The sequence below is a fragment of the Anoplopoma fimbria genome, chromosome 1, assembly GCF_027596085.1.
Source record: "Anoplopoma fimbria isolate UVic2021 breed Golden Eagle Sablefish chromosome 1, Afim_UVic_2022, whole genome shotgun sequence".
Taxonomy (NCBI): Eukaryota; Metazoa; Chordata; class Actinopteri; order Perciformes; family Anoplopomatidae; genus Anoplopoma; species Anoplopoma fimbria.
In genome coordinates, this window is record NC_072449.1 from 28,809,013 (window position 1) to 28,830,668 (window position 21,656).

Consider the following 21,656-nt stretch of genomic DNA (forward strand, 5'->3'; position numbering starts at 1 on the left):
TGTAGTTGTATAGTATGTGTATTTATTGTCTGTGTAGTTGTATAGTATGTGTATTTATTGTCTGTGTAGTTGTATAGTATGTGTATTTATTGTCTGTGTAGTTGTATAGTATGTGTATTTATTGTCTGTGTAGTTGTATAGTATGTGTATTTATTGTCTGTGTAGTTGTATAGTATGTGTATTTATTGTCTGTGTAGTTGTATAGTATGTGTATTTATTGTCTGTGTAGTTGAGCTGCTGCAACACTGTGTAGTTGTATAGTATTGAATTTCCCCCATGGGGATCAATAAAGGAATATATATATACATGCAAAGATTGCATGACTGCTTAGAGGATGTGTAGGATTTATATTTATAGTTTTCCCCACATCGTTTTCTGGTAATTATGTGTATTAAGGAGTTCAAATAAATGTAATTTTTGAATACTTTTCTTTAATTTAAATTAAATGTAAACCTTATTTATATCCATACATAGTTGTTCAATGTTTGTTTTAATTTTGTTCAGCTTTGTTTTCCTCAACTTCAGTATGTTTATTTGTGTAGGTGCAGAGAACACAAAAAAACCCCAACATATACCAAAAAAGCTGATTCTTAGATTTTAGATCGATTTTAGTTCTTAGAAGTCAGATTGTGCTGTTTTGCAGTAAGCCATCACCAAAGACACGTATCTTTAAGTTTGTTATATGGTTTTTATGCCTCAAGTTTCAAAACTTGCACTCTTTCAGACTGCACAGAACAGTAAAAAATGACATATACATCTAGAACACCACTATAAAAATATCTAACCCAAAACTGCGGATATCGTGACATCTTTCCCAAAACATATCAAAAGAAATTATGAGAACAAGTACAAATAAACTTGTTTGAGTGAAATAAAATAAGATGACCGGGGTATGTTGAAGAGGTTTATTCAAAAATAAAACTGCCACTGTCTTACAATATAAGCCAGGAACATAACACAACTGTTAAAGCAGCCCTTACAGAAATTAAACTTCAGCACTGTATAATATCTTCAAATTAAAAAGACATGGGAACAAATCAGAGATCAACACAAGGGGGAAATCTATTCAGCACGCAGTGAACAGGTTCATAAAAAGGGGCAGTGCAGCACAGAAACAACAAACAGTAGGAATGTGACTTCGTATTTAAAGGCATGCAGGCCATCAACTACCTCCTTATGCCATCCCATAGTGGAGACCTTGAACAGCATTTGATCTCATCAAATTGGAGCGCGAAACCAAAAAAAAAATGTGATCGTATTGCCCATTCTCAATGGGGCAAAAATATTTTGGAGGTTTAGAAATTTTAGGGATTAAAATGTTTTTCGATGCAGCATTTTCACCCTCAAGAACCGCATCGACTGGGCCTATCTCCCACTGAAAATTTGCTGTACAAGCTGCTCTAATCGCTGCTTAAAGTCAACAGCAACATTCAGCTTTGTTGTTTCTCCTTACACGTGCTACGTGACTTGAAAGAAGAAAGATGAGACATGCAGCACCTAAAACAATCTATCAAATGGGAAACTGATTTTTGTCTGCTATACTGACTAAATCTTCAATCTGAGGCTGCACGAAGACTACAGTCACAGGGAGAAAATTTTACTAAAAAAACAAAAACGTTTGGGACTAGACGGACAGGTAAAAAAAACCAAAAAGCTGCTGCAGGGCTGTAAAAGCAGACAGGGTGCAGGGGGGCTCAGGGTCTGTCTGTTAAGAAACTAACTAGTCTTCTTCACTCAGTCGTCTGCTGGCGTAGGGCTTCGGTGTTGACTTGCTGAACGGGAGCGACTGAAACAGAAAGGGAGAGGGGTTAGCTCGCTGCAGGGGAGGATGGAAGATCAAATCACAACAACACCCCACATTACCCGTCAACTTGACACAGTGTACACTATTATAGAAAATCCCTGACCAGATGGGCACTGATACTCGGCAACATGTATGAAAACCTCTACGGGCTTCTCTAAAATAAAAGGTTCATATGAAGAATCTTTTTAAATCGTCCTTTAGGCAACTAATCTTTGTATTTAAAAATAACTAACTGTCCAGGGTGAAAAAGTTAAATACATAATTGTGTATTTAAGGCAAAAAACTCCATTTAAATGCCTGACGCAGGTCTCCTCGCCTGCGACTACAACAGATCGTTAGCAAAGTTACTGCTCTGAGGAGAGATTTAGAACCTAATCCTTCTGGGTCTACAAACACAAAAAAGTGGGGTGGTTGTGGGGGATGGATGGATGTAAACTGTTCTATACCATGAGCAGAGAATAACTGCATATTTGAACGCCACTATTTTTATTGTACAAAGTGAGTACTAAAATAAGGACAGTGGAAACCTCTTAAATGTGATCAGGTCCCTCAGGGTCAATTTGGATCAATAAGTGGGGGATATTATATTTTTGTCTTTATTTCTCTTGCAGATAACCATCTTATTGACATCTGAATAGTTATAACATAAACGTACAGATTCGCGATTTAATGAAGTTGGTTGACTTTCTGATCCGATATAAGCGGTTTCCACTGTTCTGGAGTGATAAGCAGCCTAAAACGGTACTGATGTTACAAACATGTATGGCACAAGAAAAAAGAACATATCAGACAAAGCCTCCTCAGAGATATCAGCCCATTAAAAATAAAACATCTTGCCCTCCTCTCTTGTACTCACTCACTCACTCACTCATCCACAAACAAACACTCAAATGCAGACACACACTTACACTTTGAGCATGCTTGTTTAAAAAAGGCTCAACTTTAGCTCGATAATCACCAGTCCCCCCCTCCCAGAATTACATCAACCCTGTGCATTCTCTTTCACTATGAACATAAGCTTGTCAGGGGATTTGATTTTTGGTTACCTTTGGAGACAGTGGCAGAAACAACAAGTACAGAGAAGCGAAGGATGAAAGGACTGTAGGACGGATGACTACAACTTGGAGAGACACTGCGCTGCGAAGGCTCTTGAAGTCTGATCTCTCGTCAGCTCTCTTTCTCTCACTTTCAGAAGCTAAGACAGAGGCCGAAGAACTCTGGTAGGTAGGGGGTCTGGTAGGTAGGTAATGGATTTATAACGGTAGTGGTCGAGCTCTGATCTGTGTGGGTCGGCCCTCTGGTACGTCTGAAGGCTGGCTGGCTGGCTGGGTGACTCTAGCAGAGCTACTGTATGTGTGCGAGGGCGGGTCTCGTCTGAGCGTGTGCGTCGGTCGAACAGACGGGGTCGCCCATTCACTGTGTGGGAGGGTTCGGTCGGTAGGTCGACCTCTTTCTCGCTGTCTAACACCGGATGCAGACGAAGGCTGATCTCAGGTCAGCGCTTAGTCACCCTCCCGCAGGACGTACACACCGCCAGCTGGCAGACCCTGGGCCTGGTGTCAGCTGTGGTGTCAGTGCAGTGCTCAGCTCCCACCACACGCTTTAAAGAAAATATGAAAAATAAACAAAACTGTGCTGCAAAGATGCTTAATTTAAAAAAAAAAAATCCAAAAAAATCCAAAAAAAATTAATCACACCAATGGTGTCGTTGTTTTTGTTGTCTGATGTCAGCTAATGTCTCTCTGGAGAGTTCACTTGATCTAGCCAAATTCAGGAGAGGGAATTTAAATTTAAGAAAAAGGTAAAAACATTTACATTACTACCTCTGACCTAGGGCTGGGCGATACGGCCAAAATCTTCTGTCGCAATATATGGCTTTTAACATCTGAGTAACGATACATATAACAATATAGCATGTTTTCTGGTGATAAATAAATGAAATAACAATTTGTGTATACTCCTGTGTGCAATAAAAAAAGAAAGTTAGTATTTTGTCATTTCATAAAGAACTTAAGAGGAAAACTAACAGTTTCAAGTGAAATTGTAAAGATAAATATTTCCAGCTTCACACCGACTATGTTTGAACGCATTCGCACAAGTACAGATTAATCAGATTAAGTATATATTAACATTTAAAGAGGTTTGACCAGATTTTGAGAAATTTGAGTCAGTATGTGGTTGTTATCAATTTAGATGACAATATCTCGCATCTCGATACTGACTCGGTAAATAAATGATCATATTGAATTATCGCCCAGCCCTACTTTGACAGTCTTTAATTAACACTTGTCAAACCAATAAAATACAATTTTCCCTCTTGCTCTGTCAGCCCTGAATTCATTTCCTGTAGAAATCAAGCTACAGCTATGGTGGGTGAGATCAAAAGGAAAAGAGTACAGAGGATATGGGTGCATCTCACTGGTTTTTAGCTCCTTACAGGCTCAACAGTTTATAAGCTGGGTGTCTTTCGTGTGCTCTGTCTTCAAGATCAAGTCGGACTGATAAAAGAGCTAGACCATGTTGAACAGCCAAGCCGCCAAGAGTCGGAAAAGAGAGCACACGAGAGAGGTCTAATCTTTCATCTACTTAGTACTTCCCTAAACCGGACAGAGGGTCCGGGTCACTGTCCTCTACCCCTCCCCCACTTCACTGCTGGCCAGCGGCAGAAGAAGCAGATCTCTCAGCGTCGAGGAGGCGAAGGGGATCTCGCCGCTCGTCCGTCTCACCGTCATGTGGCAGTTCTCTGATGGCAGCATCGCTCTCCGGGTGGAAGGAGGGTCTATTTAAATTCCCTGCCTAGAATGGAGCACCTACTTCTGTTAAGAACATAACTGACCCTCTCCTGGAACGGGAAGATAGATGTGGTCTGATCTGTGGTATCTAAAAAAAATCTAGTGGTTGATCCTGACCTTACTGGAGCCTCTTCCTGCTAAGGTGTTACATAAGTCTAAAATGTCTTGGTAAAACACTGACAGCTGGCAGGACTAAGTACTAGAAATGTGTTAAAACAGGCCTGTTTCATTGAACGAGAGACATTTAGAATGGGGGGTTTACCTGTTCCTCTTGTGATTGGGCGCCGGGGAACGGGATCGGGAACGGGAGGCAGAGCGTCCTCTGGGCGGAGAGCGTCCCCTGGGTGGAGAACGCCCTCTTGGTGGAGAGCGTCCCCTGGGCGGAGAACGCCCTCTGGGCGGAGAGCGTCCCCTGGGCGGAGAGCGTCCCCTGGGCGCAGAGCCAGACCGAGACCTGGAACGACTGGAGGAAAAAGTAACGTTTACGTGCTCTGCTTTTGGATGAAAAAGCTGGACTTATGCTCCTGCAGAGATACATGCGAACATATTTGCAAACCTAAGCGGAGAAGGGTCTTATGGGTACGTTGCAAGAATTGCAGACGTGCAGATCTCCAAAATCTCAACATGTAGTGCCTGATTGGTTAATCTAACATTATACCAGGAAAAGTTTCTCTTTCAGAGTTTTGCAGAAGAATTAGAACTTCTAGTAGAGCTCTGGAAACTAAATTCCTCTACACAGCACTTAATATGCAAGTTGCCCATGTTGTCAATGGCCTGTCAATTCGGGTCGATAAATCAAATTCTTTGTGGTTTGTTGTCGCAGGAAAGAAACTGATTTCAGTTTACGGATCTTCTCTGTATTTTCTTTAGATTGAGGTTGTCCTAAAAAATGTTTGCAGTTTGTTAATCCTCGCTGACACCATGAAGGCTGACCGAGTTAACAGTGTTGTCCCCAGGGCAGAACTTTGCGAAGACAACAGTGGCACGTTTCAGAGACAAGCTGCGTATTAACTGCGGTGTGAGAAACATGCTGGTGACGCGACCTACCTTCTCACTGGAGTCCTGGACTTTGAGCGTGCCGGGGAGCCGGACCTATCGTTACAGGAAGCACAGTGGATGTTATAACAGCTCTGGTGGAAACAATGGCAACACTTTAATTGACCCCTGTGGGAGTGTACTAATCATCGGTCCTGCCCTTCTGCTGCAGGACCGGATTAACAACACTGATGAGTGGCTACACCGGTCACATTAAGTATATCTCTAATAATACAAAAAGCACTGAACTAGCACCTTAACACTAACTTATAGATCAACTAACTGATTCTTACCTGCTCCTGCGTCTGGTATAGGATGGAGAACGACGACGGCTCCTGAGAAAAGTACAAAGACGGATTAACAAAAGGCTCATCTGTTGGCCTGCCATGAACAAACATGACAAAGCATAGGTTTATTATTTAAGGTTAAAATGTTAGTGTGAGCTTGTTAATAGAGTTGTGAAATGTAAGTGGGCACAATTACAGTTTTTAAACCAGGGCGTGATTCTTATTTGCAGACTGAACCATTGATTTAGATAATAACCTGATGTAATTAGGTGAGATCTAATGTGATGGGAACCCCCCTTAGCTCACATGCATTTGTTTTTGATGCATGGTGCACCACAAATAAGAACCAAAAAGCCACTGAGTGTTTCTGTTTCGGGGCTGACGTACCGGCTGTGGCTGCGGCTGCGGGAGTGAGACCGAGAGCGATAGCGGCGTCCACGGGACCTGGACCTGGACCGAGAGCGGGAACGAGAGCGGGACCTAGAACAGAAACACACGAACATCTTTTATCCTCTTCTGTCTTTTGAATGGACAAAAAGGCAAATATCGTTTTGCGTCAGAGCAACAGATGATGAGCGGCGCTCGTGTCAACGTGCATTGCAAGACGGACTGTATCCCCTCACCTGCTGCGACGGCCTCCTCCTCCTCCTCCTCCTCCTCCTCTCTTGCTAAAGCGGTAGCAGTCGTAGGCGTAGTGGCCCCGGTCTCCGCACTGATAGCACCGATCGCTTGGGTCAAACTGGCGCCGGCTGGGGCGCCCCCGACCCTTCCTGGAGAGGCCGGTTGACAACTCCACACGAACACGGGAACCACAGAGGAGCCTGAGGAGGAAGAAAGGGTCAGTAAAGGGAGGCCAAAGACTGTTTTAATTCCAGCCGAGGACAGAAACCCTAAAAATAGAGTCTGGTGGCTTTTGAAGAGAGCTTAAAGAACAACTTCTGTTCCCAGTCAGAAAGGGCTGTCCGACAGCAAGGTAGAGCTATGAAAATATTATAGTATACATTTAAACTGATGCTGCCCCCTTCCACATCAGTACATTGCTACAGTGGCTACACACTTGTTGATGTGATTTGTTAATTATACAGCAGGAAAAAAACATCTTTATTTCATTTAAGAACAAAACAGAGGACTACTGAAATATTACTGGATGATGTTACAGGATTTCTACTCACTTTCCATCCATGCCCTTCACTGCATCTTCTGCATCTCTGGGATCCTCAAACTCCACAAAGGCGAACCCAGGTGGGTTCCTGGCCACCCAGACGGTTCTCAGCGGGCCATAATAACTGAACGCCCTCTCCAGCTCCCCCTTGGCGGCACCGTTGCCCAAGTCTCCCACGTACACTTTACAGTCGGTGGCCCGGGACGAACTACGGGAGGATGAATGGTGCGACATTTCTCCTTGCCTGTTGTGAAAAGGGGGTAAATGTGCATAAATTACAATTAGTCCATTAATCAATAAAATTCATTGACAAATATGGCTCTCTACTTTGATAAGTAATCATTTCTGTCATTTTTCAAGCAAAATTGAAATCCTCTGGGATAAAAACAGAAAGAAAAAAAAGCATTGTGAAAATGTGACATTCATCTCTGGAAAACATTTCACATTTTATAGACTTAATGATAAGAAAATAATCTGATTATTAAATCAAATATCACAGGAGATAATCAGTAAACCTCTGCCACCCTTCCGCATAATAAACAATACATTTATGCTATTTAAATACAGATCCTTTTGTCAAAAGCCATTTTCAATCTGCAGAGACACCCGTCTTAAACATACAACTGCAGTTGCTGGTTTCAAATCTTTCAATTATTTTACAGACACTTTGACTTGTTTTACTGACTTTCTACAGAACAGTGGTTCTCAGAGGACAGCAAATCTTCAAAAATCGAAATATCTTGTAGAATATGATGCACTACTGTATATTAACTACACTACATTATATAAATGAACTAAAATGCAACATACACATAAATGCAGCAGTAATATTAATACAGAACCTTCATATAAAATAGTAAAACGCTGACATGGAACCTTTTACTGCACAGTACTACATCAGTACTGTTGTTTTTTTATGCTTTAGGAATATTTAGTTGATATTACTTTCACTTGTGTCAGGTTTGGAATGCATGATTAGTGATCTGAATGCTTCTTGAACCACTGCACCTGTGGATGAGGGGTAGTAAACACCTGGGTTTGTCACGTTAGCGTCACGCTGGTCACCAGAGACCTCTTTCATAACGTGATCAATCGCGTCCTGTTCAGCGGTGTCAACCTCATTTACTACACTGCCTGATAGCGGGTTGTTATCTGAATAACCCCGTCCGTTAACCGGTAGATACAGAGCCGCTGGGTTGTTCATTAACCGGGCACCTTTCATAGGGGGCCAATGAGAAGTCTAGTCAACCTTAGTAGGGTGATTAACAATATCTATCTTTATTTTGTTGTATAGTATGTGTATCCATCTTTATTTTGTTGTATAGTATGTGTATTTATTGTCTGTGTAGTTGTATAGTATGTGTATTTATTGTCTGTGTAGTTGTATAGTATGTGTATTTATTGTCTGTGTAGTTGTATAGTATGTGTATTTATTGTCTGTGTAGTTGTATAGTATGTGTATTTATTGTCTGTGTAGTTGTATAGTATGTGTATTTATTGTCTGTGTATGTATGTATTTATTGTCTGTGTAGTTGTATAGTATGTGTATTTATTGTCTGTGTAGTTGTATAGTATGTGTATTTATTGTCTGTGTAGTTGTATAGTATGTGTATTTATTGTCTGTGTAGTTGTATAGTATGTGTATTTATTGTCTGTGTAGTTGTATAGTATGTGTATTTATTGTCTGTGTAGTTGTATAGTATGTGTATTTATTGTCTGTGTAGTTGTATAGTATGTGTATTTATTGTCTGTGTAGTTGTATAGTATGTGTATTTATTGTCTGTGTAGTTGTATAGTATGTGTATTTATTGTCTGTGTAGTTGTATAGTATGTGTATTTATTGTCTGTGTAGTTGTATAGTATGTGTATTTATTGTCTGTGTAGTTGTATAGTATGTGTATTTATTGTCTGTGTAGTTGTATAGTATTGTATTTATAGTATGTGTATTTATTGTCTGTGTAGTTGTATAGTATGTGTATTTATTGTCTGTGTAGTTGTATAGTATGTGTATTTATTGTCTGTGTAGTTGTATAGTATGTGTATTTATTGTCTGTGTAGTTGTATAGTATGTGTATTTATTGTCTGTGTAGTTGTATAGTATGTGTATTTATTGTCTGTGTAGTTGTATAGTATGTGTATTTATTGTCTGTGTAGTTGTATAGTATGTGTATTTATTGTCTGTGTAGTTGTATAGTATGTGTATTTATTGTCTGTGTAGTTGTATAGTATGTGTATTTATTGTCTGTGTAGTTGTATAGTATGTGTATTTATTGTCTGTGTAGTTGTATAGTATGTGTATTTATTGTCTGTGTAGTTGTATAGTATGTGTATTTATTGTCTGTGTAGTTGTATAGTATGTGTATTTATTGTCTGTGTAGTTGTATAGTATGTGTATTTATTGTGTGTCTGTGTAGTTGAGATAAAGGAATATAATAATATAATACCAGCCGAGGACACACCGTTTTCTGCTTGAATCAAATGATATGCGCGGGTTAGTCTACGGTCCATGTAAAGCTCACCAACCCGCCACTGAAACTGAATATTCATTTAATAATAACATACAATTTCATACATGATTATTCGAATTGAATCCACAATACATCTGTTAGTTTGCATGGAGGTTAACGTGGTCAGACTGTGAGAATGAGCAGAAGGCCTCGTTCTCCGCCTGCTCAAAAACAATGGCGAACACACGCGTTAGCTAACCTCACCTTCTCCCGATCACCGAGTCAGACGAAACCCACCGCCTGGAACGGAACCCCGGGGTGGGATTAGACCAGTTTACGGTTGTTGTTGTTTTTATTAAGAATGAACTCGCTAAATCGCCACTCTCGTGGACATTAACGGGTCTTCCACATGCCTGTCTCCCAGGTTGGCTAGGTTAACCGCTGGAAACGAAAAGCGACCCTAACGACGTCACATCCGCATCTGCGCACTGTGAGGGGGAAAGAAACCAGAAGGGCACACTTCCGGTGAATAACGACGTCACATCCGCATCTGCGCACTGTGAGGGGGAAGAAACCAGAAGGGCACACTTCCGGTGAATACTTTCAAAATACATTACATTACATTACATTACATTACATTACATTATATTTATATTATATTACATTACATTACATTATATTATATTACATTATATTACATTACATTACATTACATTACAGTCATGTAGCAGACGCTTTTATCCAAAGCGACTTACAGGAAGTGTATTCAACATAGGTATTCAAGAGAACTACTAGTCACCAGAAGTCATAAGTGCATCTCCTTTCTTAAACAAGCATCTTAAAGCATAAACCAGAGCAAAAGTATAGTGCAGAGGCAGATTACTACGAAAACAATAATTGCAACAGACTAATACGAATATAATAAGTGCTACAAACTACTACGAATAGGATAAGTGCAGTAAACAAATACAAATTCAATAAGTGCAGCGAACTGATACAAATACAGTAAGTGCAACAACTAATACGAATGCAATAAGTGCTACGAGGAAGGCTCAGGGTAACACATGAGCCTTGAGAAATGAGAAATACAAAAGACAAACTGGCCTCTAGGAAAAAAGGTGGCTCGTAAGACAGAGCTGCTATTGTTTTTTTAAGATGAGACATACAAGAAAAAAACACAACATGTCTTCTTTCATACTAGTGGAAAGAAAACATCCCCCAAAAAAGTATCTTAGTACTTGGTTTCTCCACTTCAGTAGCACTTGCATACATTACAGTCATTTAGCAGAGGCTTTTATCCAAAGCGACTTACAGTCAGTAGTATATTACATATCATTCACCCATTCACACACTGATGACAGGCTACCATCAAGGTGCCACCATCAGACTCTAACTAACATTCATCATCCAGTCCACACCGATGGCCTTCAGGAGCAACTTGGGGTTAAGTGTCTTGCCCAAGGACACATCGACTGCCGAAGCCGGGTATCGAACCACCGACCCTCTGATTGGAGAACTACCTTGCTCTCCACTACGCCACAGCCTCCCCGCATACACCACACTTCCCAGTTTCATCACTGTCTATATTTGGAAGTTTTTATAGAGTTTTTCTTTTCAATTTTTTTTCAAATATCATTGACTGCCTGAACACTTATTCCTTAACACATGGCCAGCATTTTCTGATTTATGGAGCGATACAAGGAGATATCCAAAATCCCCCTGTAAAACCCTTTTGACTCTGTCTCACCAAAATGAAACAATTATTTTGTACCTTTACCCAATGTTCCAGTTCTGCATCAGATTGCCTCATGTGCATATTTAGATATATAGCTTCATAAAAAGTGTAATACAAAAAATGATTGTCTTAAACAGGCCCTATAATGCTATTTTCCGGGTGCATATTTTTATTTCAAGTTACAGTTACAACATGTTTACATGCGTTAATGCTCATAATCCGCCTTGTTTCTCTCATCCTGGCTTTCCTGTAGCACCTCTTCTCCCCCTCTCTCTGAAACGCTCCATTGTGGCGCTTGCTCCTCCCTCCAGAAATCCAAGTCTGCTCTGATTGGTCAGCTAGCCCGCTCTGTTGTGATTGGTAAACGTTTCACATTTCAAAAAACTCTTCCTCCGGAGCTTCAGCTCCGTCCCTCTCTTTTGTTGTTTGAGGGCGGGCCAAACTAGCTGGAAGGAGTTTTACGTCACTTCCGTAACCTTCTGACATCACAAAGTTATGGAAGTGAAGGAGAGAATTCAATGGAGCTGTTTCAGGCAGCTCAGGAGCAGTTTTTCTGAGGGGGAGGGTAACTCCTTTTAGGCGTGGACTTCAGGTTTTACACTCTACAGACCTTTTACATGTACAAAAATATATATATGACACACTGAAGAAGAGGGAACAAGTGGATGGCGACACACCACCTGAAGCTCAACCTGGACAAAACCGAGCTACTGTTCCTCCCGGGGAAGGGTTGCCCGCACCGAGACCTGTCCATCACCATTGATGATGCCGTGGTGACGCCAACTCGGACTGTGAGGAATCTGGGTGTGACCCTGGACGACCAACTGTCGTTCTCAGCAAACATTGCATCGGTCACACGCTCCTGCAGATTCCTCCTCTACAACATCAGGAGGATTCGCCCCTTCCTCACTGAGGAGACGGTGCAGGTGCTCATCCAGGCTCTGGTCATCTCCCGCCTGGACTACTGCAACTCACTACTTGCCGGAGCCCCGGCGTCGGCCATCAGACCTCTGGAGCTTGTCCAGAAAGCTGCAGCACGTCTGGTGTTCAATCGCCCCAAGTTCTCTCACACAACTTCCCTTCTCCGTTCTCTACACTGGCTCCCTGTAAGAGCTCGCATCCAGTTACAGACTCTGGTGCCTACAGGGCAGTGAAAGGAACAGCTCCTTCCTATCTCCAGGCCTTGGTCAAGCCCTACACCCCCGCCCGACCACTTCGCTCTGCTGCCTCGGGGCGATTGGTTGCCCCGTCGCTCAGAGGTCCCTGCGGCCGATCCACCCGGTCACAGCTTTTTCTGTCCTGGCCCCTCAGTGGTGGAATGAACTCCCCACTGACGTCAGGACAGCAGAGTCGCTGCCCATCTTTCGGCGCAGGCTGAAAACTCACCTCTTCAAGAAGTACTACCCTGAGCCTTCCTCGTAGCACTTATTGCATTCGTATTAGTTGTTGCACTTACTGTATTCGTATCAGTTCGCTGCACTTATTGAATTCGTATTCGTTTACTGCACTTATCCTATTCGTAGTAGTTTGTAGCACTTATTGTATTCGTAATAGTCTGTTGCAATTATTGTTTTCGTAGTAATCTGCCTCTGCACTATACTTTTGCTCTGGTTTATGCTTTAAGATGCTTGTTTAAGAAAGGAGATGCACTTATGACTTCTGGTGACTAGTAGTTCTCTTGAATACCTATGTTGAATACACTTCCTGTAAGTCGCTTTGGATAAAAGCGTCTGCTAAATGACTGTAATGTAATGTAATGTAAAGTGAAAAAGCATAATAGGGCCACTTTAATGTAACTAATTAACTGGGGCGGTTTCATGGTGATATCTATGACACTTAACATTGGGTGTAGAAAAACTACAAAAGTAGGATATCGTGATCATTCTTCTTCTCTGGGTTTGCTCATGCCAAGTCCAATGCTCTATTAATTTTTTCGCAATGTTTATTTTTTTGGGCACAGTGCACAGTTAGACTGCAGTCAGCCAATGCTAAGTTAAAACAGAACTTTAAGAGTTATAATTAACCTCTAAATTTTCTCGGTGCTGCGTCCAAAGGTGGTCCTTCATCCCACTCTCCGTCCACGTTGGGTTAAACTGCTGTTTGCTCCTTTCGGTGCAAAAATAATGACTCAGACACATTACGCCTTGAAAATAAATAAACTATATTCAAATAAGGTCAATTTAATTTAATTAAAGACCTTCATTGTCTTTCTGTAATACATTACACCTCATGCCATATTTTCAAAAACAACTCGTCAGCTTTTATTTTCTCCAAATAGTTTTTTTCAGCATTTCATAAAAAAACTTAAATCTCATCTTCAAGTTAATAATTTATTACAGTATTGAATAAATGTTGATGTCTATCACATGATATTGTAGTAACTCAAGTCGTTATTTCCCTACAAAAGGTTCAGGCAGAGAGAGAGAGAGAGACATTTTCATCATCACAGGAAAAAACTTCACAGGGAGACACATTGAAGAGCAAGACCAGGACGGGAGCAAGTGGGAGGAGGAGGAGGAGGAGGAGGAGGAGGAGGAGGAGAAGAAGAAGAAGAAGAAGAAGAAGAAGAAGAAGAAGAAGAAGGACAAAGAGAAGGAGATAGAAAAAGAAGTACAAGGAGAAGGAGAAGAAGACAAAGGACAAGGTGGAGACGAAAAAGAACAAGAACAAGAAGGAGAGGAAGAAGGACAAGGAGAAGGAGAGGAACAACAAGAAGGACAAGGAGAAGAAGAAGATGAGGCAGAAGAGGGAAAAAGAGAAGAAGAAGAAGAAGAAGAAGAAGAAGAAGAAGAAGAAGAAGAAGAAGAAGAAGAAGAAGAGGGGAACACTAACACAGACACAGAAATATTGTACACCAATAAACAGAAAAAGATGACCTGGGATGTTGCCATGACACAACAGAGCAGGCTCTCTTTTCACAGCCTCTAAAGGTAACATAGCAAATACGCAGTAGACACTGACTCCATTAATGCTGTCTCTGTGTGTTCATTCAATACATCTGAATTGAGATGTGGTTGTTGTTGTCTGTGTGCCACTTTTCATAATGGCTACAAGGTGTCCATCACAGTAGACCATGCTACTAACACGCATACACAGAGAAGGGGGGGGGGGGGGGACAACATGCATCTTGCAAAGGGACACGGATGGGGGATGCAAACACGGACGCACACCTGGGGAGGGGGTTGGGCGAGGAGGGGATGCTGGATGAGGGAGGCATCACATCTAGCTACAGAACAGCAAGGGGCCAAAGCCAGACAGTTAGTAGTAACAGAAGTTCATGTAAAACATAGTCCGGACATTGTTCTGTTTTCGGGGGCGGAGCCACACCCGCTGGGAACCCGACGGGTACACAGTCCCATGTTCCCGCCGGTGCTGACAATTCTTTACCCAGTCATAGATTACACACCAGTTCTGTGTGTGTGTGTGTGTGTGTGTGTGTGTGTGTGTGTGTGTGTGTGTGTGTGTGTGATGTGTGTACTCTTGGTCCCTCCGGGCGGTTCAGTGAGTAGACTACAGTTAGGCTACTGTTACAACCTCACTTGCGCCGCCGCCACCATTAATATCTACAGAAAGTTCTTCTTTAGCTAATGAAGACCCAAGACTGACTGACAGTCACCATGGCAACGTCCCACACTGTCCTCATGTAAACATGCTACTTACACTCAAAAAAAAACGTCGTCGGCTGAGGGATACAACAAACACTGTAGCAGAAAAAAGGTGTGAACTGACCTCTCGTTAGCTAACCTAAGCTATGCTAACTATAGTGTAATTGTTTTCAGTATTGCACATCGAAACCACGCTCCTCAAAACTGAACTTCCAAGCTGTTTGCCTCAAGGAACTGCGTCACAGCTTATTAATAGATACATTATCTTCTCGTAAATAAATAAACATCTAAATAAATCTCTCTTACGTGAGTAACACAGACACAGACGCACGACGGTAAAGTAGACAGGGTTGTGTTTGGTTATGATGCACTACACTGTTGGAGCGGCTCGGGGCGGTTTATTCTCGCTGTGGAAAACGTATCAAAATCTCATCCAATGAACTCAGTTACAGTGTAACCTACATTAACGAGTGTATATATTAATACTACGCTAAACATTGTTTAGAAGTACAAAAAAATCTACCATGGCTATATCTGCAAGGAAAATATACAAAATCTGCTTTAGAAAGTTTTACAAAGTATATTTAGTTGAGGGTAAAACCAATCGAATATTTCTGATATTACATAGCACTTATCATTTGTGGTAAAGATGTTAGTGACGCGCCTGCAGCACACAGCAATGTATTGAAAGGATGCTGGGTTACGATGCGTCTAGTCTAAGCTAACAGCCAACTGCTTTATCAGCGTTCAGCAAGGCTCCCTTAACTCGCTGCCACTGTTTTCTTATTTAATGCACTGACTTCTCAGCTTGAAGTTAAACAGTAATAAACTGGAGACGTCGGTGTGGAAATGTCACAGCGGGTTTCACTGTAATGCTAGTTGATTTTCTACCTCTACTTAGCAGCCATTTTCTTTGTAGCTTTTGAATATGTTTTACTGTGTGCTCCAACTCTGCCATGCAATACTGAGCGACACGTGCATGCCCTGGAGGCCAGTGTTTTTCTAAAGGGGTTTCCCCATAGCCAATGTTGTGGTACTATGACTGTAATGACTGTCTGCTGACCCACAGACTGTAAACAGAGTCTGGAGAAGATTAGACGTTAGACCTTAGTTGGTTAAACAGTGTGCAGTCTCTCCATGTAAACGATAGCCGGGGACCATCAGTCTGCTGAAACTGGTGGAAACTTCAGACAGTTTGGTAGTTTTCCCTTCGTGCATTGCACACTTAACAGTTTGTCGACTACAGAAAAAACACAGCACGCTTTACATAACATTTAAATAAAGTGCAGCTTTGTACAGCTGAAAGCTTGAATACTAGATTTTTTTACTTGGAGAGTTTTCCTTAAGGCATTGAATGGGTGCCATCTCTGAAGCATCAGTGTGGTGTAGTCCTGGGGCTTAATTAAAAGTGTAGTGACCTGCTCAATGTTCTGTTGAATGAATGTTGACCACTGGAATCAGTTTTAAAATGACGTGATTGTAATTTAACGGCTTCAGAGGTTTCACTCTAGAGAGTAAACTAACACTGTTATGTCCATGCTATCATGTTTGTCTGGCCGTCACTAAAGGTGAGGGATCAGTCCGTCGGGGTACATGCCACATTAGTAGATTAGTCTTAACATGGTGATAACTGACTGTGGGTCAGGGTCTGCACTCACATCGGAGAGCTTTATACAAGAACATTTAACACAATGGACCAGCTGACACACTAATGCAGGGATGGAGTTTACAGTTGAATTCTGATAATTTCCCTTTTTACATATATATTTTTTTGATTTGTTGTGTAAAGATGCTCCGTATCTGGCATTACATGCAAAAAAAATAATCTGTCTATTTGATATACATACATCTATCTCAGAGCAGCTATGGTTGCCATGAAAACGCAGGATGCTGGAGAGATATGGCTTTTTATGACCTTACATTTCTCCAGCTTATTGTTTATTTGTTTGGTCAGCTGAGACTTTAGTCTCTAATAGTATGTTGCCATCCCACGCCGTCTTGGGTTTTCTTAATGTTCTGGAAATGGGGTTCTAGCCTGTGCGTGGATTTAAAAAACAACAACATAGAGGCAGAGGCCTGACTATTTGTCTTTTGCTCTGTAATTTGACTTCCTGTACAGAACAGTAGCTCCGTCTGCGTGCTGAAAACACTACACTCTATATATACAAGTATACTGGTTTTGACTATTTACAGCGTGTGGAGAACCGCCTTCATCTGCACGGTGTATTAGAGGAGCATCACCGCTTTATGAGAACCTCCTGTAGTAAACAAGCTTAATGTTGTAAACATTCCACTCCTTTTCGTAATTTGTTTTGTTTTCACACATCGCTCTGCTTCTTCGCTGGAGATGTGAAGCAGCACGGGTAAAGACGGCAACGCAGAGGAGAGCTTTTATCCCCTTGGACGTGACTCAGATGGATACGTTTAGTTTTTATGCGTGCACAGGTTTCTGTTTCTCTCATGAGCGGTCCGGTGTGACCTTCTTTTCACCTTTAAAATCTAAAGGTGCGTCATCATGTTGCGTGTGTTTTGTCATGATCTGTTTACACATGCGTACATAAAGTGTGTGTGTGTGTGTAAGTGTTTGGTTGTGTGAACATGTAGTGTCTTCGTATCCCCGCGTCAAAGACCAGGTCACCTCAGGGGGCCGCATTGAGCCCTACCAAACAGATGAATCTACACTTGTTTCATGTGGAACTGTGTACCGTATGGAGTGTTGAAGTATGTGTGTATGTGCATGTGTTGTTGTGTAGTGTTCTTCCGGAAACTTTCTCCTGTTTCCCTTTTCTTTAAAAAGCGGTGATGTGGCAGTAGGCCTCCAGGCTGGAGAAGAGGATGTAGAGGAACCACAGGCCGAAGAACAGCAGGCTGGTGACCAGGCGTGCCCCTCTCGGGCCGCCGAGCTCGCCGCCGATGGACGGCCGGCGTCTGAACATCAGCACGCCCATGCAGATGAAAGCGAAGATAGTGAAGAGCGTGACGGAGAAGGCCAGCGAGCCTGGGTTCACGGTGAACGCTTTCCCCTTGAACCACCAGTAGATGGCGGCCACCGACCACGCCACGCCGATGCCCAGGAACACGTTGACGGCGTTGCTGCCGGTGACGTTGCCGATGGACGCGTCGGCGTGCTGGTCTTGCATGGCGGCCACTTTGCTGGCAAAGGTGTCTGAAAACGAGAGAAAGAGGTGGGGGGGGATTTAATCAAATGGACGCTGCCCTACATGTAGAGACCGTTAAATTACATTGCTAGGCAACAGCTTGGATCCGTGTTTACTTCCTGTCAGTTGTTGTCATTCACATACACTGCAACAAGGAATATAAAAATTAAGGAAGGGTCGTTACGCCATAGGTCCAGATTTGTTAGAGCATTTAAAATTTGGCACTTAGCGCCACTTCCTGACAATGATAGGAAACATTATGGAGAGAAAATCTTTTAATATTATTATTAAATTATTGGTAACAGTGATGCTCTATTACAAACAAATACATGTAGAATACTAGCAGCTCAGCACCAATGTGAGTTACCTGACTAATCTTTCTTTTATAGGTTTCTTGGACTGCAACAGGAAATTAAATGGGACATATATGGAATGCGGGCCGGACGGTGGTGTGGTGTAGTGGTTAGCACTGTCGCCTCACAGCAAGAGGGGCCCGGGTTCAATCCCCGGGCTAGATGGCCTTCTGTGTTTGCATGTTCTCCCCGTGTCAGTGCGGGTTCTCTCTGGGTTCTCCGGCTTCCTCCCACAGTCCAAAGACATGCAGCTTAAGTAAATTGAAGACTCTAAATTGCCCGTAGGTGTGGATGTGAGCGTGAGTGGTTGTCTGTCTTTATGTGTCAGCCTTGTGACAGTCTGGCGACCTGTCCAAGGTGAACCCTGCCTTCACCCATTGACAGCTGAGATCGGCTCCAGCCCCCCCTTGACCCTTAACAGGATAAGCAGTAACGGATAATGAATGAATGAATATATGGAATGGTTACGTTTACAACTGAAACAGTCTATAAGGGGTGTAAACGGTCCAAGACACAGACGTGGAAACAGAAACCCAAACGTCCTGAATTACCAGATGCCATTTATTCTCAACTTCTCGGCAATGAAAAGCTTTTGAGAAACCGGTTACACAAGGCGCTTGGATCCGCTTTGGTTTTGATGACAGGGCGGGTGGAGGGTTCGATGATGCCACTCTCACACCCTTACGTTTGTTATATCAGCACCTTTCTCATGTAAATTTAAATCTGTCTTGTCTCTGGTTGATCTTGTACTCGAATGACCAGCTAGAATTGAAAAATCAATGTGGTATGCTGGCGTCCTTGACCGTTATTCAGAGGCTGTAGCAGCTCAGTTTATAAATCTAGAGTGAAGTTATGGTATCATATGGAACTATTCGGACCGATGAATCCATACGATACCAACCAATGTCCTGCTAGCACTTTAGGAAGGGATAAAAAAAAGCTCCAAAGTCAGGCAGAATTTTGGCGAGGGGAAACAGGCATGGCCATTTTCAAAAGGGTTTCAATGACCTATCACCTCAGGATATGTGGATGAAAATGGGGGGATGTGGGTCCCCATAGTAACCATTTCAAGATCCCTTGTCATCCCTAAAAAAGACAAGGGGCGGAGTAGAAGAGGTTAAAGCGCTTAAATTGGATTTATAGATGGACTTAATTGATGATTATCAGGTTACCTTCTACACATTCTCACTCAGTGAAAAGAGCGTGTTCACTCACCTGGAATAGAGGTTCCCAGAGCCACGAACACCACGGCGGTCACGGTGTCCCGGAGCCCCACGGTGCAGCCGAAGTGCGACGCCAGGTCCCCGATGACGGCGGTGAGGAGGCCGATGGCGCTGATGGAGACCAGAAAGCAGGCCCAGCCGTTCCAGTACTCCGTGGGTGGGACGCAGGCGAACAGGACCTTCCAGAAGACGGTGACGAAATGCATGACGTAGTCGTAGCAGGAGGGCAGGCGGCCCTCGTCATCGTCGTCGCCGTCACCTGCGGGGTTCAGACCACGTCAGGCTTTGAAAACATTTAAAACATGTGGAGGAACTTGTCACTGACGCCAACACACAGACATAGCTGCTGCTAGATGTGGCTTAATGTACATTAAAGGAACACATTGATAATAAATAACAAACAGTGGGTTTTGTGCAGATTAAAAATACAGACTTTAAAGTCCAAACACTTGACCAGGTTGACACCAGAGTGGATTAATTACTGTCTGCAGTGAACCCTCACTTCCACTAGATGGTGGCCTTTTATTACACATACAACACACGTTCACGCAGTTAGACTAAATCAATTTCCCTCATTGCCAATAAACTAATTTAAAGGCAGGTTGAAGGTTTAAGTCCCTCACATCTTCTGTTACTGAGGTTTATTGACTCAAAGGACAGGTACGGTCCACAAGCTTAGGCACAACCAGTATTTGTATGTTAAATACAAATTATATTGTGCTTTACAGTTTCCTCTTTGACTCACGTTCAATTCCAGCATTTTTTTATGGATAAATTAAAAAAAAAAAAAAAAAGTTGGCAGTCCCTTTTAATCAGTAGGTTTCCTCTCAAGCTGGAGGCTACCTTCACAACTTTCACCAATAAGGTAGACAGTGGTGGAAGAGGTGTTTAGGTCCTCTACTTAAGTAAAAGTACGAATACCAAAACTCTGAAAATACACCACTACTAGTACAAGTCCTGCATTCAAAACCTTACTTCGATAAAAGTATGATCAGAAAAAAATTCTAAACACTCCGAACCCCGAGGAGTTTTTTTTTTTTTTTTTCTGTCACATTATACTCAATGTTGTTTTTTGTTTTTTTTATCACAGCAATATATAAGTCCTGCATCTCCATGGAAACAGCACAATCATGGCTATAAGTAGAGAGAACTAAAACATTTTTTTGGGGCATACCATAAATCATTCATTTTGACAACCTCTCTTGTCCTTACTTCTATGTGTAAACACAACATTTTTGTCACGTGACTGTTGGTCTTCAACCATGGCTTCCCAGTTAAGCTGAATCTGGACAAAACTTTAAATGAGACGTGTGATTTTGACGTAATATAATCTATTTACAATTTTAAGCTTTCGACTTGGTTGCTTTCCCTGACAGAAGCCTTCGTCACATATAATGTGTTTATTTTCCTGCTGATCCAAGAGGCTTTTTTATATCGTTAATTTATCTTAAACAGAAGGAGAATTTGCTCAACACATAAAGGAACACTTTATCCTTTTAGTTTATCACAATCATCCACACATCTGGAAATACGTGGTTTTCACTGGAAAGGAAGGGGATGAAAAACTGTATAAAGGAACTAAAGATGTCCGACAAATGTAGTAGAGTAAATGTATAATGTAGCATAACATTGAAATACTCCAATAAACCACAAGTACCTTGAATTTGCATGTAAAGGTGCAGTGTGTAAGATTTGGCAGCATCTAGCTGTGAGGTTGCAACCAACTAAACTTCAAACCACAAATTTGCCTCAGAGGGTTTTTTACTACCAGGAAAGAGTAGAAACGTGGTTCAATTCTGGTCTTGTCATCATGTGGTCGGTATTAAGAGATGCTGTGATGTGCTGTGATTTGAATTCTATACTGGGCATGGAAAAATTAGCTTATTCTAGGTTCACACTATGAGCATCAAAAGCAACAAAACGGCTAAGCATGGCCAGCTACACTGTCGGCAGGTTGCCTTCAAAGTGTTGCTAAAGCGTTGTTATGTCTTTAAATAGCACTGGGAACTGGGTAAAACAGAACCATCTGATTGGTTGACACTTCATCACGTCATT

At 42.1% G+C, this 21,656-nt stretch overlaps 2 protein-coding genes across 3 annotated transcripts in view; both read right to left on the bottom strand.

Annotated features, from left to right (window-relative positions):
* Window positions 1-714: 714 nt before the first annotated feature.
* On the bottom strand, window positions 715-10,068 carry srsf7a (serine and arginine rich splicing factor 7a). Of its 2 annotated transcripts, XR_008532354.1 has the most exons (9): window positions 9,792-10,068; window positions 7,091-7,324; window positions 6,542-6,739; window positions 6,306-6,398; window positions 5,925-5,966; window positions 5,644-5,688; window positions 4,859-5,059; window positions 2,851-3,404; window positions 715-1,786 (listed from the first exon to the last, which is right to left on the bottom strand). XR_008532354.1 is itself a non-coding variant. In XM_054624157.1 (8 exons), the coding sequence occupies exons 2-8, from the start codon at window positions 7,312-7,314 to the stop codon at window positions 1,735-1,737; spliced, it is 855 nt and encodes a 284-aa protein (XP_054480132.1). In that variant the 5' UTR covers window positions 7,315-7,324; window positions 9,792-10,068; the 3' UTR covers window positions 737-1,734. The 2 variants fall into 2 exon arrangements, 1 of the variants encoding a protein (XP_054480132.1); XM_054624157.1 differs by lacking the exon at window positions 2,851-3,404 and having other exon boundaries at window positions 737-1,786.
* A 7,588-nt stretch (window positions 10,069-17,656) lies between these two features.
* The window catches only part of slc8a2b (solute carrier family 8 member 2b), a 29,318-nt gene continuing 25,318 nt past the window's right edge, over window positions 17,657-21,656 (bottom strand). Inside the window, exons 13-14 of the mRNA XM_054623524.1 lie at window positions 19,594-19,860; window positions 17,657-18,033 (exon numbers count right to left, since the gene is read on the bottom strand). Coding sequence (XP_054479499.1) covers window positions 17,657-18,033; window positions 19,594-19,860 — 644 coding nt within the window. The remainder of the gene's footprint in view (window positions 18,034-19,593; window positions 19,861-21,656) is intronic.

Excerpts from the sequence above, each read along its gene's own strand:
- srsf7a (XM_054624157.1), bottom strand. The coding sequence starts at position 7,314 with ATGTCGCACCATTCATCCTCCCGTAGTTCGTCCCGGGCCACCGACTGT. Across the intron at positions 5,689-5,924 it reads TATACCAGACGCAGGAGCAG|GTCCGGCTCCCCGGCACGCT; the intron begins GTAAGAATCAGT and ends CTGTAACGATAG. Across the intron at positions 1,787-4,858 it reads CCCAATCACAAGAGGAACAG|TCGCTCCCGTTCAGCAAGTC; the intron begins GTAAACCCCCCA and ends TTTCTGTTTCAG.